The sequence below is a fragment of the Erigeron canadensis genome, chromosome 9, assembly GCF_010389155.1.
Source record: "Erigeron canadensis isolate Cc75 chromosome 9, C_canadensis_v1, whole genome shotgun sequence".
NCBI classification, from domain to species: domain Eukaryota; kingdom Viridiplantae; phylum Streptophyta; class Magnoliopsida; order Asterales; family Asteraceae; genus Erigeron; species Erigeron canadensis.
In genome coordinates, this window is record NC_057769.1 from 29014193 (window position 1) to 29038180 (window position 23988).

Below are 23988 nucleotides of genomic sequence, written 5' to 3' on the forward strand. Positions count from 1 at the left end.
GAATTGGAAAACTTAAAAAATAATTGGAGTATTATCTAATTAAATTTAATTAAATTTTTATAGTTCCAGACAAATAGTTTCTTACAAAAGCAGAAGAATGTAGGCCATAACCCATAGTACAGTAGTCTATTAACAAGAAGGAAATGTACTATATGTTGTTTTTAAGTAAATAAATGTATGGTAAATTTGTCAAAAAAACCAACGAAATTAAAATTTGATACGTATTGTTTACTGCTAAATATAAAACTATATATATTCGAAATGATGATATGAAACTTCTTTTTTAACTGTAATTAGTTTTTAGTAATTAGCTAGACTTTCAAAGAGCTACCTTGTTTATTATTTTATGAATGAATTAAATATTTTTTTTTATAGTAGTGGTATTTGGTGTTTGCACAAATTTAAGTTTGCACTGTCCGAATCAATTGTCATCTACAACGAACTACACAAACCTTTTATAAACTATTGATATTAATATAGAACTATAAAGATAACATACAATAAGGAAATTGTTATTGTTATCATTAATATAATCAAAGTCAAAAAAATAAATAAGACATTAGGGAGTAGTGGGAAAATATTGGGGGCTCTAGACAACTTTCCCGAATCCATGCCTTGAGTTCAAATTTATATATTTACCAAGAAGACACTTTTATTTTGTTTATTTATATATATTTATTTATTTGTATTTATTATAATAATTTGAATACCTTTTAATGAATTATTAGTGCCCAAGTACTTACGTAATTTAAGTTCCACAAGTCACCCAAAGTACTAACTCACGGTAGGACTTCACCTTTGATGTCGTTGGTAGATATTTAAAATCTTATAAATGCAAATATACATGTATCGGAAATCAATGACATGATTTGGTAATAGATAAACGGATCAGGTTTTTTCTATCTAAGTTGTCTGAAAAAAACAAATCAATTTTTGACTCAAATGTATGTAGTTTATTGAAAATTTGGAGTAACCCATCGCTATTTTGAACCTTTTTCCTGACTACCCAAGATAATACATAAGCAGCTTCGAACCTGAAACCTCTTATGGAGATGTCATGATATGTTAAGATGTGTGTTTGTGTGTATTTTATATCTATGTGGTAATGTGGATATGAATGTGCGAATGTATCTATGTTGGTGTGTATGTGACCATCAAATTTGAGGGACAATCATACAAAACGATTTACATAATTTTTTGTTTCGTGGATGAATTTCAGTATATTAAAGATTTAACTAATCAATCAAATGATTTTGAGCTGCTTTCCCAGCTCCTGTCGAACAATATGGGCGCTATGTTTTAGTTGGAAGAAGAATGTGTCCAAATTATACTTTTTGAGGAGTCTGTCTAAGGAAAAATTTGATTTAAGCAGACAATGTGTAATTGGTACATAAGTGTGCGTAGATTTACTTTTCTTTTGCAAGATTCGAAATGTATCGTCATATATTCAACATTGTTTTTCAATACCTAGTTTCAATCAAAGTAATGGATTCTTGCCAATAATAAGGATCTAGGGTGCACAATTAACTCCCAATGGCGTCTTAGGTTGTTTCGTTGTAGTTAGAGACTTGGGGTTATGTTCATAAGCTTAGTTAGTCAATGTGCGACTCAAAGGACTATAATATTTGAACTCCTTTTATATTCCAAATATAAACCTGCCTACAATATCACAAATGTACTTTCTACACATATAGTACACATATTTTAAGCCAAATGCAATCCCAAGTAATAATATAATATAAAACATTTAAAGAATATTTGTGTTGAATCAACATTACTAAATAATACAAATGGTAACTTTTTACCATCCACATCACGTAATCCAAGAACAAATAATTTAACTTTGAAAATTAATTATATAGAAGAAAAACACAATTCATGAAAAGAATATTCAGTAATCAAGAACAACAAGAATATCTGCTTTGACCTTGCTTAGAACCATCATCACCATTGTTTGAAAGAGTCACCCTATTAACTGATAACTCGGCTTTATATGAATCGGAATTCAAAACTTTCCGACTGACGTTGTTGTAAATCTCACGGATAACCATTTCGAAAGCTGTTTTGACATTGGTGGAATCCAGTGCTGATGTTTCCATGAAAAACAATCCATGTTTCTCCGCAAGATTCTTGCCATCTTCCACAGATACAGCCCTGATGTTCTCCAAATCCAATTTGTTCCCCACTAACATCCTTGCCACCGTTGTCTCTGAGTGAGCTGCATATATAATCATGGCAAATTATTAATAAAGAAACTTCAAGATAATAGAGAAAATTAAGCTTCATATTGCTAAACAAGATAAATTATCCATTATTGATGTTTCATTTCTATCAATTGTTAAGTGCGTGTTGCTCCTTAATCCTTATACATAGTAAGCATGTTATCGCTCATCCCAGTGATCATAGAAGATATTAATATAACAAGCAGATTATCAGTTCATGTTCTGTTCATAATTACTACTAGGTGGTTGGGTTAGCTTATTGGCTTATTAGCTCTTTTATATAATCTAATCAAGTCTTGCTTCTTTGAAAGGCTTTTTTAGCCTAAAAAAGCTAAGATGTTTGGCAGTGCCAGAATTCTAGTCAAGTGGTTTCATCATCAAAATTATCAACACTAATGGATAAAATCACGGGTTCAAATTTACATAAAATTTAAACTAAATTACATTAGAATCATGGAGATAAATGTTGTTCAGCGGGTTCGACTGCCCAACACAACCCATCTAAAAAATGTACGGGTATGCCCAACCCGGCCCACCTAAAAAATGACCAGCCTTGACCCGGTATCCAACCGCAACTGGTCTATCTGACTATTTTGCAAGATATATCTAATCTACTGTCCAACCTCATTTTCTGTATCACTTAGGACGGTATTGAGTTACATACTCACACTACTCATATCACCCGTTACGACATAACCATTAAACCCCATAAACTAAGCTAAGTTTCAGAGTTTTACTACTGAATACTGATAAACAACAAACAATCCAAATGTTAAAAGATTCATATACATCAAGAATTTATAGGCTTTATATCTAGGCTAGTGAGACAAGGTATGATAAGAACCTAAAGATAATACATACTGGTGAAACAGGGTACAATGAACCACACTATCCCCACGTCTATGCATAATAGTAGCCAATAACCATAAACTATGCATACTAGGATCCATTAATCAAAGCACATGCCGTTTACTTATCATTGATAAACAGAGTAATATAGATATGAGAAGGAAAACAAAACAAATTAAATGATGGGAACCTTACAGTTTTCAAGTATATATACAATATACAATGTCTAAACTTCGACATACAGTTGTAAAGGAGCAATACATTGAACAACAAGTTCGAACGTTCATTTGTTTAGTGAATGACAAATATGAACAGATTTTAATATTGGGTTAGCTAAACAAATGAATACGAACATAGGTCCCGCTAGTTCGTTTATGTTTGGTAACTTGTTTATTAGACTATTATATCTTGCAACAGATGGCGTGTAATCATCCAAAAGGCTTCTTCCTCTTTTTTGTTGGAGTGGGGCTTCCTTTGGAAGCCTCCTATGTGGGCCCTTTTTAATTATATATGTATATATATATATCAGAAAAGGAAAAAGGAGAAAGGAGTCTAGCCATTTTTTAGTTAAAAGGAGCTGTTGGTTCAAGAAAAGAGAGGAGAAAGAAGGCGTCCAAATTCGGACGTGGACTCCATTTTGGCCAAGAACGCCCCTAGGGGTGGTGTTCCCGGCGTTCCGAGCGAAAAAGTGAGGAGGGGACCCCCCCACCCCTGATAGTCTTAACATCCATTAGGATGTTTATTGTTTATAATATTAGTATGGTGTATCAAATTCTGTAAGAAAAAAGTTAAGAAAGCGAACAAAAACAAACATAAATGAAAACGAATATTATGATACTTCAAACATTGTATGTGAGTATGTCGTTTATGTTCGGTTGTTTGTAATCTTTTGCCTTTTTAAATGGATGAACATGGAAAAAGTCATTATCTTAACAAACAAAAGTTTATCTGTTTATGTTCGTCTTCATGTTAAGAATACACATAAATGTTAGATTAAACTTAAACTACTAATGAACATACGCAAACTCTTTTTGGTTCATCGACAGCCCTACTTCCATACTTTACAATTATATATAGGGTTTACCCTCCATTTAAGATTTAGGGACTCCACAATAAAGGTGTCAGATACTCGGATCACATCTCTTTTAAACACCCAATAAAAATGTGACATATCACCATCTCCCTTCAGATCTTTTGCACTACTACCCACCGGCTCTTAGAGCACTGCCCCAGACTATCACAGGAAGCACCACAAATTCCCAATACTACCGAAACCTCGAGAAATTATACTAGCCCCCGAAATGTGTCATTACTAAGCTTTATAAATAGATTGATCTATCTATCTTTTTTTTTTGGTAATCCTGGTGTCTGATCTTTGACAACCTAATCCACAAGGTTCGAGTCTACCACCACAAAAACTCAAACCATGTAAAGCTCTCCTAAGGGTAGACTGGCATGGCAACACAAGTGTTATCTTTTTTCATTTATTTATTTCACCAAACACTATTTGAACCACGGACCTCCGATTCCACGATTTTTATCTCAATGTCCATAAATCACTATGAAAACCCTTGGTGGTTCTAACTTATCTTTCCGATCATCTATTCCAACTTCTATCCGTCGCAAAATTTGAGCTTTCTTAGTTTGCCTAGGGTGTACTTTGCGTATCCAAAACAATTAACAAGGTCGCCTAGTAGTTGGCATCCTAAAATCCTCACAAGATCTATCAAGTTCGAACCTTTATAAGTACATATCGCCTGTCGGGGTTCATAAACGGTCACATGAACACCCCGGTCAATCCAATTACATCTAGAGTCAAATATTCACCCTTTTAGTAACCCGAAAACAGAAAGCCTTAAACATATATAATCATATATTCACAACTATGTTTAACTTTCTTATCATAAACAAGATCACAAATTTACACATCCAGTCAGATCATACATCATACATTCATTATATGTCAATTCTAGTCAAAATCAAGTCATAAATATTAAAAAATATATATATATAAAAAAAGAAAAAGAAAGAAACTCACTATTAAGTTCTTCAAGCCACCTATCAACACTCTCAAAAGTGCCACTTCTAGAAATATCATAAACAATCAAAGCACCAACAGCACCTCTATAATAAGCAGAAGTAACAGCACGAAATCTTTCTTGACCAGCAGTATCCCAAATCTGTGCTTTTACTTCTTTGCCCTCAATTTCCATACTTTGTGTCTGAAATTCAACACCAATTGTTGCCTTTGAATGTAAATTGAACTCATTTCTTGCATATCTTGATAACAAGTTTGATTTCCCAACTGCTGAATCTCCTATTATTACTACTTTGAATAAGTACTCCTCACCCCCTCCTTCTTCATCTGATGAATCCATTGTTTTTCTGTTTGTTTTTATTGATTTGGGTTTGTTTTGTTTTAAAGATTTTTGGGTTTTCTAAAAAAAATTAAATTTTTTTTTTTGGACAGCAAGAAAGAGGTGGAAGAGATATAGATGCAAGAGACAGACAGATCGAAAGACAGATATGTGTGTGCTTTTATTAGTGGACCCAAAGACTAGACTACATTTTTTGATACAATAATATTTATATTTAGATCCTTAAAAAAACTATTACAAGTAACTCACAACCGAGTTTAAGGTCAAGCTGGTTTCGAATGTTTTACATTAAGTTCGAGCTTTGTTTAATGGTCTAGTGAACATTTATGATACGATGTAAACCTCGACTCATGATATTGTTTAATGGATTAAAATTCAATCAAAAATCTCGAATGAATTTAATAGTGTTTAGTCATGGATTCATTGAGCAGACTCGGTGCTAAAGTTTGTCGACGACTCCTTAGCGATCATCATTATCTTTAGAGTTAGAGATAAATTCGATGACTGACTCTATACTTTGTAAGTCAAATATAGATGAGAAAACGAAGATAAGAAAAATGGTCTCAAAAGATACGTGTCAATATGATATGACAAGACATGTGAGAATCAAATTAGTACTTTCAAGCTTCGCTTACAGACAAAAAATGAAAAATAATCAAGAATGAAGACAGAAAAGACAGAAGACCAAAGTTTATGGATGTTCAACAAATTCCAAGTGTCAATATTTAAGATGGAGATCCTCTCAAGTTACTTTCAACTTGAGGGGCCAAGTTAAGAGTTCTTTAGCCCTTAGATGAAATTCAAGGGTTAAAATGCAAAGATGATCTTTTAATCTTGGTCCTTGATTTTTATTCAATGGTCAAGATTCCCTTAACTTGACTCAAGTTGGAGTTTCAACTTGAGGGAATCCTCATCCCAATATATATGGGATAACATGTGTTGCCATATTCATCTATCTTTATATAAGGCAATACATTGTGCCATATTGTTTTCACTTAGTGTGTATTTATTTACATTTGTTTTAAAATTGTTAAGTTTTCTGTGTTTTAAAAACTTAAAAGTTATTTTATTTTATATTCTTGTATGTTAAGATAAACTTGACCGTATATTCACTGATTAATCAATAATAGATATGATTAAACTTGTTTACTATATTATTCTTTTTATTAAGTAATTTACATTAGTTGTTTAATTATTAAATATTGTAAACTTGAGACTGACGAATAGTATAAAGTTTTTCGTGATAACTTGATATTATAAATTAAAGACTTATTGATGTTGTGCTAGATATTAAAGCGAAAAAAAAAAACAAAAAAGGTTTACCACCTTTGACCACGAAGGTTTATTGGCGACCCGAAAAATGATTAATATAATATATTGCATTATATTAGTTAATCTATAGCCCATTAACTTATTGTTGCAACTATATATAACATTATAAGTTTATAACATATGGGAAATAAGTACTACATTTTTTGAGGTGAAACTTCAATAGCGAAGGCAGTCATCAAATAAAAGGTTTAGGTCTAGACGTCTAGTAACCCCATGCTCGAATTTTGAAGTAAGTAAGAGTTTACCCCTATTAATAACGATGTCTTCAAGTAATTTAGTAGGGAGTTTTTTCTCATTAAATATTTAAAAAAGAAGCTCTATAACACTGACTCGTTTATGATAAACATATATTGATGTCAAACCACTGTACGAAATTTTTAAAGAAATTGATCTTTTATAAACAAATAATAAAACGAAAAGATAAAGAAAAGTAGGTATAAAAAACAAATTAGTCAAAGTCAAAAACATGTTATGATAGCTTGGTAAACAAAATACACCTGGTCAAAATTGCTGACTATACATAAAACCAAAAACTTGTCAACCAACCCGACCCGTTCATCATCACATTACTTCAATCCAATTCCAATAATTCAAACCCCAAATTCACCATTCTAATTAGCTACTAGTCAACACTCTACACCCAATTTCATTACCAACTTTTCAAAAACCCCCAATTTCGCATTAACTTCACGCGTATAGACACATCAATCAAATTGGGGGAAATTTTAAATTGGGCTCAATTATTGGAAAATTTTCAAATTAAAAAGTGGGTTTTTGTGGGTTTTGATTCTAGATTCTGAAACAGCTTTCAATTGGATGGATTATTCGGAAAAACCAATTGAGCTGAGAGCGATTGATTCATTAGGGTTAGGATTTGATTTTGCAAGTGATTTTAGATTGAAGTTTGCTAAAGGATGTCCAGGTGGCGGGAGATTAGTGGAGCTAGATGAAAGTAGAAAGAGAGATATTATTTTGCCTGGATGTAACGGGGCAACAATTTCTGGGGTTTCTGAAGATATTCATTGTGATAAAGGAGATCATGTTAGGTTTAAATCTGATGTTTTGGAGTTTAATAAGGTAATTATTTAAAAAAATCAATTGTTACTTAGAATTATGTATTTTTTTGATGTTAAATATTCATGCTTTTTAGTGAATTAGATTGGTGGGTTTATTTGTTTTGTTTAAGTGAGTCGAGTTCCAGTTTGAGCGGTGCAAGGTCGAATTTTGGTAGAGTTTCTGGTAAGTATAAAGTTGAAACCAAGAATTGTAATGATACAGCTACAAGTTTAAGTTTTTTAAGGATTGGCCCGAGTTATAATAGATACTTTTCGAGTTATATGTTTGCATTGATGAATTTCGTAGTTTTTGTTGATATTGAACATGATTCATATTGGAGATTTTTGAGCTATGAGACAAATTTTAAGAATGTGTCGTTAGGTTGTTAACAAGAGTTCAATCCTAGCATAACACCTTTGAGTTAAGCTAGAGCTTGCCAATCTTACTCTCACGAATTGTTATACTTATAGTGATGCATAATTGCGTAAAAGAAACATCGAAAATTTAATAAGTACCTTTGATATGACTGTGCATTCTTTCAAACTAAAATTGTTAGCTTTGCTCAGTACAGGCCAACTGTTATATTTATGCATCTTTTTGTATTACACCGATTGGAGTTTGGAGATGCTACTCACTTTTTAGTTCTTATAACCCGCAATAAAGAGAGGGCTATGAAATCTACTAGCAAATGAAATGCATATAGTTTTTATTAGTGTGATTTTTCTTTGGAATTGATTAACCTTGGCCTTTTCATTTTGAACCATAGAGTATAACACTTGACACTTTTAGTCTAGAAATGCTCATTCTTGCTATGTTCAGACCAATCCATCATACATAAACTATAGTGACAACGGTGGCAAAATCAAACTCTCAGACTAAAACTTGGCTTGGTATGGACCCTTATGGGTAGACCTGAATTGTATCACCCATAAGCTAAACTGAATTTACATGTTTATGCATCTCAACCATAATAGTTATCTTATTTTCTTTCCTTTCTTGTCAACATCATTGTCATAAATAAGTAGTATACTTCATATGTACTCGTAAAATATTGATAGTAGTTTTTGTACAAGGTATATCATATGCCACCTATATTTATTTTTCATTTTGATGACTTTGTGTTGCAGATGTCAGAGTTACTTAATCAAAGAGCATCTGTACAAGGAAAAGTTCCTTCAGGGTATTTCAATGCATTGTTTGATTTAAGTGGGGCATGGTTAAATGATGCTGCAGATGTGAAACATCTTGCTTTTGATGCCTACTATATCTCCTTATATTATTTGCACCTTACTGCATCCCCGCTAGTGCTCAAAGAAATAGTAAAAAAGTCCGTTCCTACTCATTGGAATCCAGAGCTATTGGCTAGGTAAAAGAATCTGTGGAACAAGCAGTTAACCTCAATCCTTATGCACAGAATCTAAATATAGGGTATGGGTATCATCAAAGTAGAGGGGGCAAATTTGATCCATTCGGGCTATTGTATTATCTCTAACGGGTACAATCAAATAAGATTATCGAAAAAAGGAAACAAATCAAATGGTTAGGATGGGTACTATGATCTATTGATGGGTCAAGTTGGGTTGTATACCATTACATACGGGTCAAACTGGGAAATTAAAAGGATAGCTAAATATGAGAGTATGAGACGCGTCAAACGTGTCAAAAAGTAACCCAAAATGTAATTCTACTGCATAAAACCTCGATCATCTTTTTCAGATAATTCGATTATTCTTGAAACAATGTATGTCTTGTAATCATTAATAGCATATTAAGTGCTAAAAAATTAAAATTTTCTGGAAGAAAACGGTTGGGCTCAACCCGCCCTGGTTTGAAACATTACCAAAATTTTACGTGTCCCGACCTGAAACCATTCGCTATCCTACAAAACAAATTTGCCACCTATTAGGCTTTGATTGCTGACGACGTTAAAAGTCTAGGCTCATGTAAATGCTTATTATTATGCATATGTATGTATGGCAGGTTCATCCAGACATATGGGACCCACATTATTGTAGGGATGGGTGTTGGTGGTCAAGATATCATATGTGTTAAGCAGAAACCATCATCTACAATATCAGCTACAGATCTTAGAGGATATTTAGAGGATCTTGGAGACTGTTTGTTCTTAGATGGGGCCAGTCCAAATTTACCAGAAAGGAAAAGAAAAGATGGCAAGCAAAAAGTACTTTAAATCACTCTACATCTTAGATTACTGTATATTTACTTTTGTAGCATGTATTTGAGACGATAGTTTTGAAATATTGTTCAGGTTCCAGATGTTTTCAATCGTATGTTGCAGCCACACACCATGCAGTTCACCAATATCACGGAAACTTCAAGCAAAGATGTAAGTTGGAAAGTGCTAAATGTTTTATATTTTATGAATGAGTTGACTGGACTATCTTTAAATATCCTTATTGCATCAGATGAGTATCATAATATATACTTAAAAGGTAACAAGCTACGCGGGTCTCAGGCTGCCCAAATATTTCTTTAATGCATAAAAGCCCATATTGGTTAATAATTGAGTTTATCATTAAAAGAATTCTACTTTTGTAGTCATATTTGACATACTCACTGGAGCTGAAAGTTTCTTGGATGAATCCAACCCGATCTTCACCAAAATCTTACCTAATTTGACCTATACAAGTCAATCAATTTGCAAATTTTGGAAAGTTGTTTTAACAGTTTAAAACAATCAGTTACAGGTCGTTAACTTAATGGCTTAAACTGGAACAGGGACTCACTATTATTGGATCTAAAAGGGGCGGGGATGTCTTTTCCGACAGTCACTCCAAATGGCTTCAGACTGTGGGTGCTAGTCCTGAAGCAATACTTCTCAAGTTTGTACCAATTACTTCTCTCCTTAATGGAGTACCTGGAAGTGGATATCTTAGCCATGCAATCAACTTATACTTACGATGTAAGTGATTTAATTTGAATAGATCACCACCTTGGTTCATGATTAGATTTGGCTATTTTGACCTATTTACTTATGTATATGGGTTGCTCAGCTTATGTTTAGTTTCTAATATTAAAAAACCTTCTAAATCATCTTACGTAAAAAAAAAATAGATTATCTATGCAAATAATACTATAATAGAGATATTCATATTTGAGACATTAATTGTAATATAATTTTTTTGAAGAGGTTTATCGGGCAACCCAACTTTGTGTCCTGACCCATACACAATTTCATCTCTTTTATCTGGACCCATTTGGACCCTTTTTCCAACTCGGTTGCCTTCCCCATTTGGCAATATAATGACTATGCTAATAACTTATTAAACCCAGATAAGCCTCCACCTGAAGATTTACAATTTTTCTTGGAGTTCCAAGTTCCGAGACAATGGGCGCCTCTATATTGCGAGCTACCTCTTCGACATCAACAAAGAAAGACTTCTTACCCTTGGCTTCTAACTGGTTTCATGGGTCCTAAGATTTACATAAGTACAACTCAAGTAAGTTGACAATTTAATTCAACTCTTTTCCCATATATGAATCATCATAAGCGAGAACATTTATGATGGTTATTTTCCAGGTTTCAAGCAGCAAAAAACCGATCATTGGTCTACGCATGTTTCTAGAAGGGAAAAAAAGCAACAGATTGGCAGTTCACGTGCAACATCTGTCGAGTCTTCCTAATATCATGACACATTTAACTCCTACCAGACCATGCCAGTGGCGAGGCTCGGATGAATATGATTCTAGCGCCCAATATCTAGAACCAATTAGATGGAAACGTTATTCGAACATCTGTGCATCTGCAGTCAAACATGATCCAAATTGGTTACCCGGAGACGGGACCGGGGGAGTCTTTATTGTGACTGGAGCTCAGCTCGTTATCAAGGGAAAATGGCCCAAAACTGTACTGCACCTTCGGTTACTTTTCACCCACCTCCCTCATTGCACCATCAGGAAAACGGAATGGGCCAATGCACCATCAGTAGGTCGAAAATCCAGTATCTTCACGAACTTGAGCACGACTTTTACATTCACGAATAGGTCAGTGGCTGATGCACCAAAGCAACTTCCCGCGACATTGAACTCAGGGGTGTATCCTGATGGCCCACCGGTGCCAATCAGGTCTACTAAATTGCGTAAGTATGTAGACATCGAGGAGGTGGTTCGTGGGCCACATGACATGCCAGGCCATTGGTTGGTAACTGCTGCTAAGTTGGTGATAGACAGCGGGAAGATTGGTTTGCATGTAAAGTTTGGATTAGTTGATTTTCCCCAGGAAGTTTAATATCTGAATGTATATATATAGATCGGTGTGAGGTTTTTTTCTATTGTTTCATAGAATATTGTACAAAGAAAGATCAAGTAAAGATAGGAGGCTTCATTGAGTTGCTGCATTTGCACTACACATGTAGTGTGGTTATATACAAGAGTTAATAATGGAGTATATATATTATCTTTTGGCATATTTATTCAACTGGATGTAACTTAGCCAAGCATGAGTTAGTTTGGTAAGGTGTGTTGGAACTTTGTTAGGGAGGGGCTGGCTGGCCGGGCTTGTGGCTTATGAAGCTTGGAAAATTTGAAGCTGAGCTCGGTTTGCCAAAGTCTGACTTGTCACTTGGTAGTTCAAGTTGTATAGGCCCGTTAAGTCGTTAACTAGTACTCGTAGTGAAAGGATCTTTTATTTTGACAGTAATTTATTCTTTATTTTTACCTTTAATATTGCCACGTATTTTGTTTTTCTTTCTAAGCATTTTTGGTCTTGTGAATTTTAATTACGTGCATCATTTTTGCTTTTTTCCTTTTTCCCAATTCTCTTGTATCATTTTCTTTTGCAAGGAGAGAAAAAAATGATTGATATTGGTGCCTACCAACTACTTTGATGTGTGGATCATAATTTGATTTCAGTGTAATCTTTTCACCAAAAAATGATTTGACTTGTGGTGAGGTACAAGCACTAATGCAAACAAAATTATCAAAGCTTCCATTTATTGAGATAAAAGTGTGATCTATCCTTTACACATATCATAATGTTTATTATTCTACATCATATTAGTAGTTTTGTAACACCATAACCATCATTAACACTGTTACAGATCACCTTTACATATCTTTACAGCGGTTGAGGTCGGGTCTGAACAATGAACAAGTCTTTACCAACCATGCATCCTTCAACATCTTGAGCACACCCAAACTTTCGCTCAAGAAACAAACCCACAGCACCTAGCTTCTGCCCAAACTGTTGCCGGAAAACAGGGTTGACTGTCAACGGCTTCTTGCTATAGTCAACCGTCAAATGGAGCACCTCTCCATCTGTCAGACCTCCAACCACCATCTCCTCACTGAAATTTGCAAATGCCAGGGTCCGAACCACACCATCAAGTTTTCCAGAAGAAAGACGCCACGGTGTACCTCTGGTGCCGGAGGCTAGTGTCTCACCGAGCCCTGGTGCTATCTCGGCTTCCACCAAGTTATGGTCGTTGTCTGTCGGGCTGACGGTGTGGAGCACAAACGAAAGGTCCGGTGAAAGCATCTCCTGGACTAAAACTGCCATGGAAGCCGCCTTCTGTGGCACACCAGCAACTCTACGACTCAACACCGCTCTTCGGGTGTATAAGGAAGCCCATACTCGACTAACAGCTTTTCCGAAATTGACTGGATTCGAAAGGGTAACATTAGGAATAGAGTCATAAAGCCCTGCAGCCGACATTCCAGCTAAATCCTCAACATTAGCACTGGACCGGACGATCAATCGTGCATTACCCTCGAACAATTTCCCTAAACTTTCAAGAATTTGGTTAGGAAGTTGCAGGGAGGTGATCAAGGTTTGCAGTTCATTACACAGTTTATCGAGATCTCCACCCTCCATTTTAGCGGTTTCGATCTGTTCCAATAATGACTCAAAAGCTTCTGTTGACTTGTTTTCTTCTATAGCAAGTTCCATAGTACCAAAAGGAATAACTGCCCCATTTGGCACATTAAAGGATGCTGGAACTCCTTGGTCGCTATAAACTGTATAAAATCAAAAAATCGTCAGATTTTACAAACAAATCGATGGGCAGTCAAAAAAAGATACGTAATTTTGACCTTTAGCAGAAACTGCAGCTAGAGAAGCTAGGCTGCCACAAGAGGCTGCCTTTGCACCAGAAGTTTGTACATCTGCATCGGCAAGTGGTATAATGTCGCCCGTAGAAACACCCTACAGCGAAAAAAATGGTTAATACATGTTATCATCATCTGAATTGCCTAAATAACGTCAATCTGGTACCTTGCTTGAGTAGATGGATTTGGGAGCTGAATCTGTTGGAGTGCCATTTGATGTAGTTTCCACAGGACGCTCCCTAACACCGTCCTCCAACGAAGAAAGAATCACATTAACACCTGATGGGGATGCATCTAACCTGCATAACAAACAAAACCCCCAGATTATAATATTTGAAGTTGAATCATTATGTGGTAGTTCTGAAGTCTTCATATTGTCTTATCATCTAAAGCTTAATGAAATATCTATGTTGGTTACATTTCTGATGTCCCGCGCAGTAGCCATCAAGTAACTTTATATAATGAACAGCTATCTCACACCTTTATTATAACTACTGTATAACAGAAAATCACTGTGAAGCAAATCTACTTGGATCATGTCTATAAAGACTGACCTCACATATTTCCCCTCAAGCTTTTTGATACTTTCAATTTTATCATCATCCTCACATGTCACAAAAGCCACTTTTTCCTGAGTTAATACAAATAAAGATACTCAAAACCAGAGTAAATACATATAAAGGGAAGATAGTCAGATAGAAGAGTGAAAAAAGATCCTAGACTTACTTGTCGGGCCCTAACACCAAGATGAGATAAGTGAGGCAACTCCTGGAGCAAAATGACTCCCACTATGTTGTTTCCTGCAGCAGTTACCTGCAGATTGTATGTGTGGTATGATCAAAGACTGTTTTCTATGTTACTGAGTAATATGTTCTTCTCTTCTCTAGTTCTATGCATAAATAAACACATTAATAGAAAAGAAGTAAAAGTTGTTCTAACCTCCTCGTCTCCATCGGCTTTGCTGACCATAAGAATAACAGGTCCTTCAACCGCTGATGGGAGTATACCCGGAATTATTCTTTCGACCTGGAAAATAAAAGGATCAAACATTCAAACGTGGCGAGATGGGCGACCTAGGTTACAGGCCAAAATGGATATTTTTTGCTATGGGTTGAAACTGATTGGGATATGGGATGATAACTTGATGTGAAACACTTACGTCCAATGTAACAAGGTTATTATTTTTAAGTAATTAGTGTATCAAATATTCATACATAATAATCAAATGATTTAAGAGTGATAAAATATTTAGATGAAAATGACTTTTTGAGGTTGTATATATTAATATAGTACACTTAGGGTGATTTTCATGTTCCTTTAATCAACTTTATACATGTTACATGTTTAACCCTTAATTCCATTAAAGCCAAAAAGAAAACAAAAAACATGATTGTGAATAACTATCATTTGGTTGTTGGATAGAAGGGCTGTTTGTTTAAACATAATAATTCAAAGATTATATTTACAGTATTTGCAGTCCACAATTAAACAGAAACCAAAGCTTTGCCAAATTATGTGTGTCTATAAGCATAAACTCACCTGTATCAAAGTTCCATGAGCTGACCCGGGAACAAGAACATCAAAACCTTGAGATCCTAGTGTAGTCCTGACCCCCTTTAGAAGCATTGTGCAAAGCTTGGAAACCTGAAAAATAATGCTAGAGACCAAAGACACCCATTCAGAAATTGTAAAATTAGTTATTAAGTAACTGTTCATAATAATTACATATTGAAACAAAAAGTAACGTGAATCAACCCTATGTCCCTCTTTGAGCGAAAGGCGTTTCAATAATGTGATACTGAACCACCTTCCCAGCGCATTTTGCGACCCCCGCAATTTATAATTTACAGATCTCATCTTACCCAGCACGAATCTCTGCCTCGGTGAATGTTCTAACACTATTTTCAGGGATTCCAAGAGCCTTGCCCAACATCTACAGTAAGCATAATGAACATTAAGTCAGTTGGGTATTCTCAAAATAGTTTTAAACATGCCACAACAGGGTACTCTCTAAAGTCTAAACTAATGTCAGCGTTTTTGAAAATTTTGCACTATGAATGGATACAGTTACTCCAGGTCTCCTGTTGATTTGGAGTTATTCCTTTTATAAGGGGTAATTAATGAGCACTATCATCGTAGAGGAACTTTCCTCTTAGTGTTGTCAGTATTTGACCTAAAAAAATAACAATGCATTGCATACAAAAGAAGGGAAGGACGATATGGGTATTCAAGGAATATATTACTCCATAGTAGTGTTTGGTTGCTCCGAGATCAGATCATTTACAAAATATCAAACATTATAAAAACTGAAAAACCGACTATGCATCCATATACTATGGGACGTTCCAGAGTGAAAATGTCCCAATTGCTACACTAAGAGGTTATGTATAATGATGAGTTTGAGTGTTTGCTTGATGTTTACCAACAAGTTTGGTTAATTGAATGCACAAAATCACAACTAAAATAAAGAGCAGGAATTTTTTTGATTTTACTTTTTGCGAAATCACGATGCATTATTTACCCAAAAAAATCACGACGCATCCTGCATTTCATGTAATTTTCAACATTTGACTAGCACATAATTCAAGTAAGTTTCTTTTTTTTTTTTACCATCTCTGAAATATCATTTAACAACAGATGATGGAATATCGTGAGTCCAAAACCAATACCACCAGATCATTTTTTTGCTAACTAGCAGATAGGGAAGTAATAGCGTGTTTTCATGATACCTCTACTTTTGGAGGAAATATTTGGAGAAGTGCTTCGGAATATTCATCAATGAGCCTTTTCGATCTATCCAGTGTGGCTTTGATCCTTAAAGCCCATATAGTCTTCCCGTCTTCATTACCTTAAACACAGGAACAATCATTGTTAGTAAAAGCAATGTAAATCACATTTGTTGAAAAAGTGAAGAGATAACAAAATGGGCCGGTGGGTATAAGGTCAAAGTCAGTAATTTTCAGTATGGGTAGGTCTGGCCAACCACTCTTTAAGCAAAACTTCTATTCATTTTATTTTAACAAAAAATAATAAGGTTGTCGAATATGATTATAAACACTATAAGTGATTATATTTTTTCCTTTTAAGATAAGCTAAGTTTTTTTTATAAAAAGATGAATTTGAAGGTTTTATGCATCAAAATACAATTAGGGTGACTTCCAGCTTGTTTGAGCCAATTACTTTTTGGCTACTTTTATTATACTTTACCAGTTTACCCATTTAACCCACACCCACCAGAGATGAAACATATATTGGACGAACCCCTTCTTAACTAAATGGGTCAAAATTGCAATTTCTTTAAAAAAAAATACTACAAGGATATGTCACCTTCTTTTTCCAAAAGACCTTTCTCTTTCCAAGCAAGAAGTTCATTTTCAATTGCTTTACATTCTTCCAACTTCCACCCAGATAACCCTAGCTGACGGATGCCGACAACAAGAGCACCAATCGGGTAACTCCATGAGTTAACATTTTTCGAATTCACATTTTCTGCAAGCCATTGGGCTCCACCAGCAGCATCAAGTGCGTTGAGGTATCTACACATATTAAGTGTATTTAAATGAATGAGACAGAGATATAGAAATCCTTTCTTTCATCATCTAACATTTTGATTTTGCAAGTTTCATCAATATTATGCATTAAGTAGGGTGCACACACACTACATACCTGCTCATGAGAACAAATGCATAGTCCTCAAGTCCAATTTCAGCTAGACGCCACTGTCAATGGGAAGGTAAATCTTAGAAAGCGAGGTCTTCTTCTATATGTATAATGTATACACCAACTTTAACTCTCACACTTATTGATTATCCAATGAATTAAGAGGGTGTAATTTTATTTTATTTTTTGCCATTGGGTTTAACTTTTGTTCCCCTGATATTTCCTGATTCGATAAATCAACTTGATCCATAGGTTAAAAAAGGAAAAGAATGTGACCTTTTGGCGCATTGCTATTGCAGTATCAGGAGCGTCATTGCGGATACCACTTTCAAGACCTTTTGTAACTATCACGCGAAGATCATTTAATGATTGAATGGTATCGATCAATAGTTCTATCCCGTTGCCTTTCAAAACATCAGGCGTTCCTTGGAAATTGTCCAAAGCCTGCAAATCATATTAAAAATCAATTATATATATGCATATATATAATCGAGACACTATCCACATCCTTGCGATAAGGTCATGGGTTTGAGTCACGTATCCCCTTTGTTTGTAAAATGTAATAGAAGGGTTACCTTCTTGCACTCCAAGAACAATGAAAGCCTTGCTTTGCTCTTTTCATCAAAAGATTCTTTAATTGACTCAAGTTGTTCCGTAAGGCTGCAAAAGCAAATAAAAGTTTAACAATCCGCATTTTCACTATTCATTATTGACAATTAATTTGTCCCATCTATCATGTATAGAGGTGGCAATCTCCACCAGCTTGTTTAAGAATCGGCCAATTCAATTTATGTTTCATCTCCAACAGATCAAACAGGGTATAATAAAAAAAAGTTAGCTTAATATTGAATGGGTCAGCAAAGAAATGCCAATTTCGATCCATTACCCAACCCACCTGGGTTGCCTATTTGCCATATTTAGTAGTGTGCTAAAAACATCAAGAATAGCGTCAGATGCTGGATCCCATTAGCTGGATGTGAAGAGAAATGAGACTAAAAAGCAAACCTCGCAGCATTAAAGAAATCCTTGAGTTCATGATGGAATATTTTGAACTGCTCAACGAATGCTTCATTATATTCTCCCGGATTCTTAGTGATTCTCTCGAGCATTGCAGCAGTGGCAATTAAATCTTCTGGGCCAGCACACCTGTGAAGCTTGTTCTGTATTGTATGTTTGATTTCTTGCTGGAAGGTGCACATTATCCAAAATGTTAACACCACTAAATGACAAAATACCTACAACACACCAAGTGTTCCCAGAATATTATCACCTTGAGGTTATGCGGGATGTCGTTTCGGTGAGCAATGTCTCTAATTCGAGTTAGAGGAACAGATGCAGTAAATTCTGCCTTAAAAGATGGTAAGCATGGATGAATTTTGCGGATTACTAGCAAGTCCTGCACATTGCCAAACAAATTATCATATCATAAAAATCCGTTCTGCATTCTACAATTCTTGAGGCCCATTATCATTCATTTACACCCGTCAAGTAAATGAGGGCCACAATCATATCTTCATTTCTCCTCACATCTTATAAGCCCTATACTTACAAACAGGTCAGCTCAGGTTATATAATATCTCTAATGGGTCAAACTAGCAAAGTTTTAGGTAACAATCGGCTTAGCCACCCAAAAGGGTTCAATTTTGCAGGAGTGTTAAGTTTATACATAGACTTCCATTTGGTCGACAAATGGTTTCAACTCATTTTACACAACAAATTATATTATTACTGGAATAATATGATTATTGTAATCGTGCTTTACGTACCAATCATAATTATGAATAACAAGTTAAAGATTGTAAAGACAAAAAGAGCTTCAGGTTAACTCAAGTACCCAACCCAAACAGCCTTTCTTGGTCGACACCAAAAATACCATTTTGACCTATTGCCCAACCAGTTCATTGTGCTACCTCTAAGTTAAATAAATGGTGAACAAACAACCACTTATGATCTCCTAGAAAGAAAAAATTGTGAAGTACCAGTGTAGAAGTATGTTTCCTGTTTTATGCACCAATTATAAATGAAAGCTAGAATTGTGAAGCCAAAAAAGCATTTTAGGCTACCCAACCCATATCAACCTTGTTAAATCCATTCCAAAAACTACCATTTTGACCCGTTACCCAACCAGCCTATTTTGCTGCCTCTACGTTAACCACATGGTGAAGAAACAACCATTTTTGGTCTCCCGGAAATATATATATATATATATATATATATGTGAATTACCAGTGGCGAAGTATCTTTCCTGCTAGATATCCGTTCCAATTCCCTAAATATTTGCCTGGAAATTTCAGCATGATGATTCGGCCTGTGATGACCCCCATCCTCAAAGCAAGGAATTTGCCCGGTATTTATCCACTGCAGAGAAAGGTCTACTCTAAGAAAGAAAAATATGCAAGTGGTCCAATAAAGTGAATGATGCACACCGAGCACAAAACCTTAAGATAAATGGCCGCATATATCAGAGCATCCAAACGTTCCGCACCTTCCATACTTTCACTGACTAGATCACAAATAACTGCAAGCTTCACCCATGACATGAATACATATACAAGAACAAAAATGCTCAATGATTAGTCGGTTACGCTATTGAAAAAAAGAAAACAAAAAGACATTAACCTTGCAATCTCAATCTCGAAGGTTTTTTATTTCATACCAAACAAACTAGCAAAAGAGAAAACAACACACGTCAAAAGGGTTGAAAGTCGCCTATGTGGTATTTTTCAAGCATAAATCCCCTACACCATTTTATTCAAAAAGGTTTGATTATTACTGAGATAAGATGATTATTGTAATCATACTTGACACACCAATTATAAACAAACTACAACCAGACCCAAAAGGGTGCCTTTCACACCAGCACCCGTTTTCACATGTTACCCAACCCGTATATACGGGTATCGTCACCTCTACTGTAACAAGAACCAAAAGGGTACCTTTTTCCACCAGTTCCTGGCACTCTTGTCACCTTCAACTAACTTCAAAACTACCCCTTCAAGCCCTGAGGTATCCCAATGTCTTTGTCTTTCTCTACTGCTGTGGTCATTTGATTGCATGAATGATGCTTCATTCCCTTGCCATTTCTCCACAAAAGTATTCGTTGCACCCTCTGAAACTAGAGACCCATTATCGTCTTTTTGTTCATCTACACTTTCCACTTCAACCTCATATTCTCTGCCATCCACAGGCAATAGATTTACAGGCTCATTAGTCATATTCCAATGACAAATGATCTCAAAACTCCCAGATTGCGGGAGCTTCAAGACTCGATTATCACCACCTTCCCAAACCATGCTCTTGTCCATTTGCTCAACGATAAATTTAAATTCGATTGTTTCACCCGCTTTACATTCCATGTCCAAAATCCAACCGGTCTCCGTCCAGTTCAATTGTTTCTTCTTTTTCCATGAACCAAATTCTTTTGTTGACCCCAAGACTCCAACATGCTCACCAAATTTAACCTGATGGTCTAACCGGAGACTTAGCTGGACCATCCCACGGGCTGCTTTTGATTTCATCTCTGTTTCCCCTGTCTCCCCTTCTCTGATAACCACATTGTTAAGTTAATCACAAAACGAAAAGATCATGAAAAAAACAACAATTACCTATCTCTATTTTCATCAACACCTTTCCATTATAAAAAGAAAGCAATATAATATGTGAAGACTAGTATTCAACTTTTCACATCAACGTCAACCATTTACCAAAAAACTTTAGACGCCACTCATAGAATTGGTAACTTAACATTTTTATTATTAGTTTAGGCTTTTTAAAGTTCGGAGTTTATTTTTCATCTTCATTTCCCGACCTACATTTATCCTGAAACAAATACAAAATTTTGTGGCCTAAATACTTGATTCAAAGTAGCCAATAAAGTTGTTTTAAAGTTGGCTATAAAAGGTTTCAATATATTGCTGACCTTAATAAAAATTAGTTAAATCCTTGGGTGTCCTCCAGGAACATTGTTCACCAAACTAACATTTCAAAGTTGAAAACACAAATTTAGATTGTAAATCATATGCGTAATAGGAAGTATGAATTCATTAGTATTAGAACATAAAAAACAAAAGTTATACTCCCTCTGTAGTCTTTTCCATTAAGATCAAGTTGGGCCTTTGTGTGTGTGTGTGTGTGTGTGTGTGTGTTTTTAATATTGTCTACATATACATAGTCTGTATAAAATCAGCAGTTGTTTGTTCTATGTGGTGAATGAACCATCCGGGTAAACGAAAATGCTAAATTCGTACACTGTTAATTAATAACTTAACACCTATACTACTAATTCCAAAGCATACACACTAGCTACATCCAAGGGGCAAGCCCAATTGCCCGAATGCCATCAGGTTCACAAAACATTTCAGAGCCACCAGAATTTCCACAAAAAAAAAAGTAGAGCTTTTAGCCAAATTTAACACTAATGCGGAAAATAAATCATGTGGTTAACGCGCACTCCTGGTCCGCCCCGACTACATCAAAACATTAAGTCAATTAAGTTCTAAATAAACACTTGACATTTCTCCAACATCTAACATGGCAAAATGCAATCAAAGAAGCAACAACATTACCCTAATCAAATACCACCAATTTAGCCTTTTAAACAACACATAGAAACAACTAAATTAGAGAAATTAGATTTTAAAAAAATAATAATAAAAAAAAGACCTGGTTTGAGTGGAAAGAGCACAAAGAATGGGAGAAAATGGCTGTTGATGAAAACCCAAATGGTGAATAAATGTTGGCTTAAAAAAGCCCACAACTTTATAAGTTCTTTGCTTATTATGGCAATTCAAGAATCTGAATTCTTTTGAAATTTGGTTATTTAAACTTGATGATGGATTCTTGTTTGTTGTTGCAGAGCAACAATTCAGTGCACGCAGAGAATCCATTATCTTTTTTAGTTGTTAAAATGTAAATTATTTGATTGTAAGTGTGTGTGTATATTGTATGTATATGTAAGTGTGTGTGTGAAGATGAGGGAGATGATGACGTGGAAGAGAGGCAAAAATATCAAATCCCCATGATGGATCTTAATATCTTATTACCAACAGACAAACATAAAGGAAGAATGATAAAATGTACTAGGTTTTTTTTTAAAAAAAAATTGATTTTTGACATGATTGTGTAATAGATTTTCAAATGTGTAAATAAATTAAGTTCAAAAATATATAATTGGAGCGAGACAAATTTAATGTTAAAAACTAAGATAAATACTAACCACAACTCTAAATGACATACATATAGATTATTTATCATGAGTACCTAATTTTTAGAAAAAATATACCAATTTAACCAACTTTTTTTTAATTTTCACAAAATACCCAACAAAATCGCAATAAAAAGTAAAAATCGCAACAAGATTTTGAAAATCGCATAGAGATTTTCAAAATCTCATAGAGATTTTGACTTGTTTTTGATTTTGATTTTTTTTTTTATTATGACTTTTTATTAAGATTTTGAATTTTGAATAGTGTATTTTCAATCTAAAAACAAAGTCGAAATCTAAAAAAAAAAAAAAAAGTCACAAAACGTAAAGCGGAAAAAAAATCAAAATCTCATAAAGATTTTGAAAATCTCTATGCGATTTTCAAAATTTTTATGCGAATTTATAAAATCTCTATGAGATTTCGCCAAATCTCATAACGATTTTCTAAATCTCATAGCGATTTTCAAAATCTCATTGCGATTTTCATTTGTTATTGCGATTTTGTTGTGTATTTTGTAAAAATCTGAAAAAAATTGGTTAAATTGATATACTTTTATAAAAATTTGAGTACTCATGTTATTTTCTCTATCTTTTATATCAAAATTCACTCTTTAAAAATATAAACTATTGTATGTAATTTAACTACAGACTTAACAAAACCTTAAATTTGAAAAAAATAAACGAATTTATGTCTTAATTGTTACGATAGATTTGATAAACTTTATAATTATAATTTAATGAATGTTATCACATATTTTCATTTGTAACACCCATTATGGACTTAATAAACAAAATATTGCATAATCAATGGATTTGGTGATTTATTGATAAAGTCTTTGATTTTAGAAATATTCATATGGATTCAAGTTTCATTTCTTATATTTTTGAGATAAATTAATAAGAGTTTATATCGAGAGTTTTGAGTTTAATGCATTTGTGTAATTTAGAAGTAAAAGAAGAATAGTGTACGATTTTAAAAAAAATATCAAATCTTGCATAACTTTTTCATCTCTCATATTTTAAAAAATAATTTTATTATTTTTAGAGGTTAAAATAAAAAATGAAACTTTTTTTTTATTGCGTACACTTTTTAAACATGTCTTGCATTTGTGGTAAAATTATGCATTGATGTCTTTCTAACACATAAAAATATAAAATAAAGTTGTATGTCTAATATTTTTATTCTTTGTGTAATCTTAATTAACATTTTTATAGTAAAGTG

The 23988-nt window shown here is 34.3% G+C and overlaps 3 protein-coding genes across 3 annotated transcripts; 1 reads left to right on the forward strand and 2 right to left on the reverse strand.

Annotated features, from left to right (window-relative positions):
- Positions 1-1702: 1702 nt before the first annotated feature.
- LOC122581705 (ras-related protein RABA5c-like) lies at positions 1703-5608 on the reverse strand. Its single transcript, XM_043753962.1, has 2 exons — positions 5110-5608; positions 1703-2218 (listed from the first exon to the last, which is right to left on the reverse strand). The coding sequence occupies exons 1-2, from the start codon at positions 5447-5449 to the stop codon at positions 1899-1901; spliced, it is 660 nt and encodes a 219-aa protein (XP_043609897.1). The 5' UTR covers positions 5450-5608; the 3' UTR covers positions 1703-1898.
- Positions 5609-7329: 1721 nt separating this feature from the next.
- LOC122582015 (MACPF domain-containing protein At1g14780-like) lies at positions 7330-12521 on the forward strand. Its single transcript, XM_043754360.1, has 7 exons — positions 7330-7858; positions 8965-9203; positions 9818-10019; positions 10107-10184; positions 10577-10760; positions 11132-11298; positions 11379-12521. Exons 1-7 carry the CDS (start codon positions 7598-7600, stop codon positions 12084-12086), a joined length of 1839 nt encoding a protein of 612 aa, XP_043610295.1. The 5' UTR covers positions 7330-7597; the 3' UTR covers positions 12087-12521.
- A 252-nt stretch (positions 12522-12773) lies between these two features.
- Positions 12774-22477, reverse strand: LOC122582014 (phosphoglucan, water dikinase, chloroplastic). Its single transcript, XM_043754359.1, has 19 exons — positions 22226-22477; positions 20500-21106; positions 20002-20088; positions 19790-19921; positions 18834-18959; positions 18569-18747; positions 18139-18223; positions 17840-18007; positions 17570-17622; positions 17231-17439; positions 16633-16751; positions 15766-15836; positions 15443-15560; positions 14843-14929; positions 14630-14716; positions 14458-14534; positions 14070-14202; positions 13889-14000; positions 12774-13813 (listed from the first exon to the last, which is right to left on the reverse strand). Exons 1-19 carry the CDS (start codon positions 22447-22449, stop codon positions 12915-12917), a joined length of 3573 nt encoding a protein of 1190 aa, XP_043610294.1. The 5' UTR covers positions 22450-22477; the 3' UTR covers positions 12774-12914.
- Between the last annotated feature and the right edge of the window lie 1511 nt (positions 22478-23988).

Excerpts from the sequence above, each read along its gene's own strand:
- LOC122581705 (XM_043753962.1), bottom strand. The coding sequence starts at position 5,449 with ATGGATTCATCAGATGAAGAAGGAGGGGGTGAGGAGTACTTATTCAAA. Across the intron at positions 2,219-5,109 it reads GTGGCTTGAAGAACTTAATA|CTCACTCAGAGACAACGGTG; the intron begins GTGAGTTTCTTT and ends TTATATATGCAG.
- LOC122582015 (XM_043754360.1), top strand. The coding sequence starts at position 7,598 with ATGGATTATTCGGAAAAACCAATTGAGCTGAGAGCGATTGATTCATTA. Across the intron at positions 10,185-10,576 it reads CGGAAACTTCAAGCAAAGAT|GGACTCACTATTATTGGATC; the intron begins GTAAGTTGGAAA and ends AAACTGGAACAG. Across the intron at positions 11,299-11,378 it reads TTTACATAAGTACAACTCAA|GTTTCAAGCAGCAAAAAACC; the intron begins GTAAGTTGACAA and ends GTTATTTTCCAG.
- LOC122582014 (XM_043754359.1), bottom strand. The coding sequence starts at position 22,449 with ATGGATTCTCTGCGTGCACTGAATTGTTGCTCTGCAACAACAAACAAG. Across the intron at positions 18,960-19,789 it reads GGAAAGATACTTCGCCACTG|GACTTGCTAGTAATCCGCAA; the intron begins GTAATTCACATA and ends GGCAATGTGCAG. Across the intron at positions 14,930-15,442 it reads CTCATGGAACTTTGATACAG|GTCGAAAGAATAATTCCGGG; the intron begins GTGAGTTTATGC and ends TTTATTTTCCAG.